The 1,417-nt window shown below is 39.0% G+C and overlaps 1 protein-coding gene across 1 annotated transcript; it reads right to left on the reverse strand.

Moving 5' to 3' along the window:
• Positions 1 to 339: 339 nt before the first annotated feature.
• LOC150076714 (uncharacterized) lies at positions 340 to 939 on the reverse strand. The gene has a single exon (XM_090386624.1). The coding sequence runs from the start codon at positions 937 to 939 to the stop codon at positions 340 to 342; it is 600 nt and encodes a 199-aa protein (XP_090242750.1).
• Between the last annotated feature and the right edge of the window lie 478 nt (positions 940 to 1,417).

Genomic DNA, 1,417 nt, shown 5'->3' on the forward strand with positions numbered 1-1,417 from the left:
TTTGTAAGATCTGCCATGATGCCTTTTATATTCTTCTTTACTATCCTCGGAGGTACTACAATGCGATTTTGCCCTATCTATTAACGTTCTGACCACACTGTTCCTATGATGATTGGTCTGGGCAGAATTATAATGTGAGTACTGGCCTTTACACATCGGTTTCCTATAAACTTTAGTTTTTAGTTGTTGGCCTTCTCTACAGACCAATACATCTAAGAACGGCAAAAATCCTTCTTCCTCTACCTCCGAGGTAAATTGTATGAATGGGGAGAAGCCATTTAAAAAATTCAACACTTCATTTTCACTCCCCTTTTGAATAATTGAGAATGTATCATTGACCTATCTCTTCCATGGGCGCATAGGGAGATCTCGACCATTAAATATTCTAGCCTCGAGCTCCTCCATAGCTACATTAGCTATAATCACGCTAATGGGGGAGCCCATGGCTGTACAGTTAACCTGCTTATACACAATATTACCAAAAATCATGGTAGTGTTTGAGAGGCATAGTTCTGTACCTTTACAAATATCTTCTATGTTTAATTGCGTTCTGCTACTCAAGGTGGTATCATTCTGTAAGGCCATGTGGGCAAAAAGTACCGCATGGTCGATAGGAATGCACGTAAAAAGCGATGTCACATCGAAAGATATCATAGCTTCATTTTCTTCTATGTGGTGACTTCTTATGAAGCGCACAAAATCTTTACTATCTTTGATGCTGAATTTGGAAGTTCCTACTAATGGAGACAGTATTTTGGCCAGGAAACCAGACAAGACATATGTGGGACTGCCAATGAATGAAACTACAGGTCTAAGTGGCATATCCACTTTATGTATTTTTGGTAAGCCATAAAATCTTGGTATCTGGCTCCCTGTAGCTTGCAATGTCCAATACTGTTCTTTAGAAATTTTGTTGGACTTTAGCCAACTCTGAATCATTCTATTTACCTGACATTCCAAATTCATCAATGGGCTTTTTTGAATAACTTTATAAGTTGTTTGATCATTCAATAGATCTAACGCTTTACTTAGATATGCTTCTTTATCAAGGACCACCGTTAGTCTGCCTTTTTCTGCTGGTAAGACCACAATACTGTCATCTTGTTACAGTCTGTAGAGAAGGCCAACAACTAAAAACTAAAGTTTATAGGAAACCGATGTGTAAAGGCCAGTACTCACATTATAATTCTGCCCAGACCAATCATCATAAGAACAGTGTGATCAGAACGTTAATAGATAGGGCAAAATCGCATTGTAGTACCTCCAAGGAAAGGAAAAAAGAATATGAATGCGTCACGGCGGATCTTACAAAGTGTGGCTACCCCCAGAGGATTATACAAAAGTATATTGGAGAAAATCAGAGAAGAGGCGAGCCTTTCACTCCAATAGCCACTGCATACATACCCTACTATCCGGG

The sequence above is a fragment of the Mastigoproctus giganteus genome, chromosome 12 (assembly GCF_048544385.1).
Source record: "Mastigoproctus giganteus isolate SK-2022 chromosome 12, ASM4854438v1, whole genome shotgun sequence".
Taxonomy (NCBI): Eukaryota; Metazoa; Arthropoda; class Arachnida; order Uropygi; family Thelyphonidae; genus Mastigoproctus; species Mastigoproctus giganteus.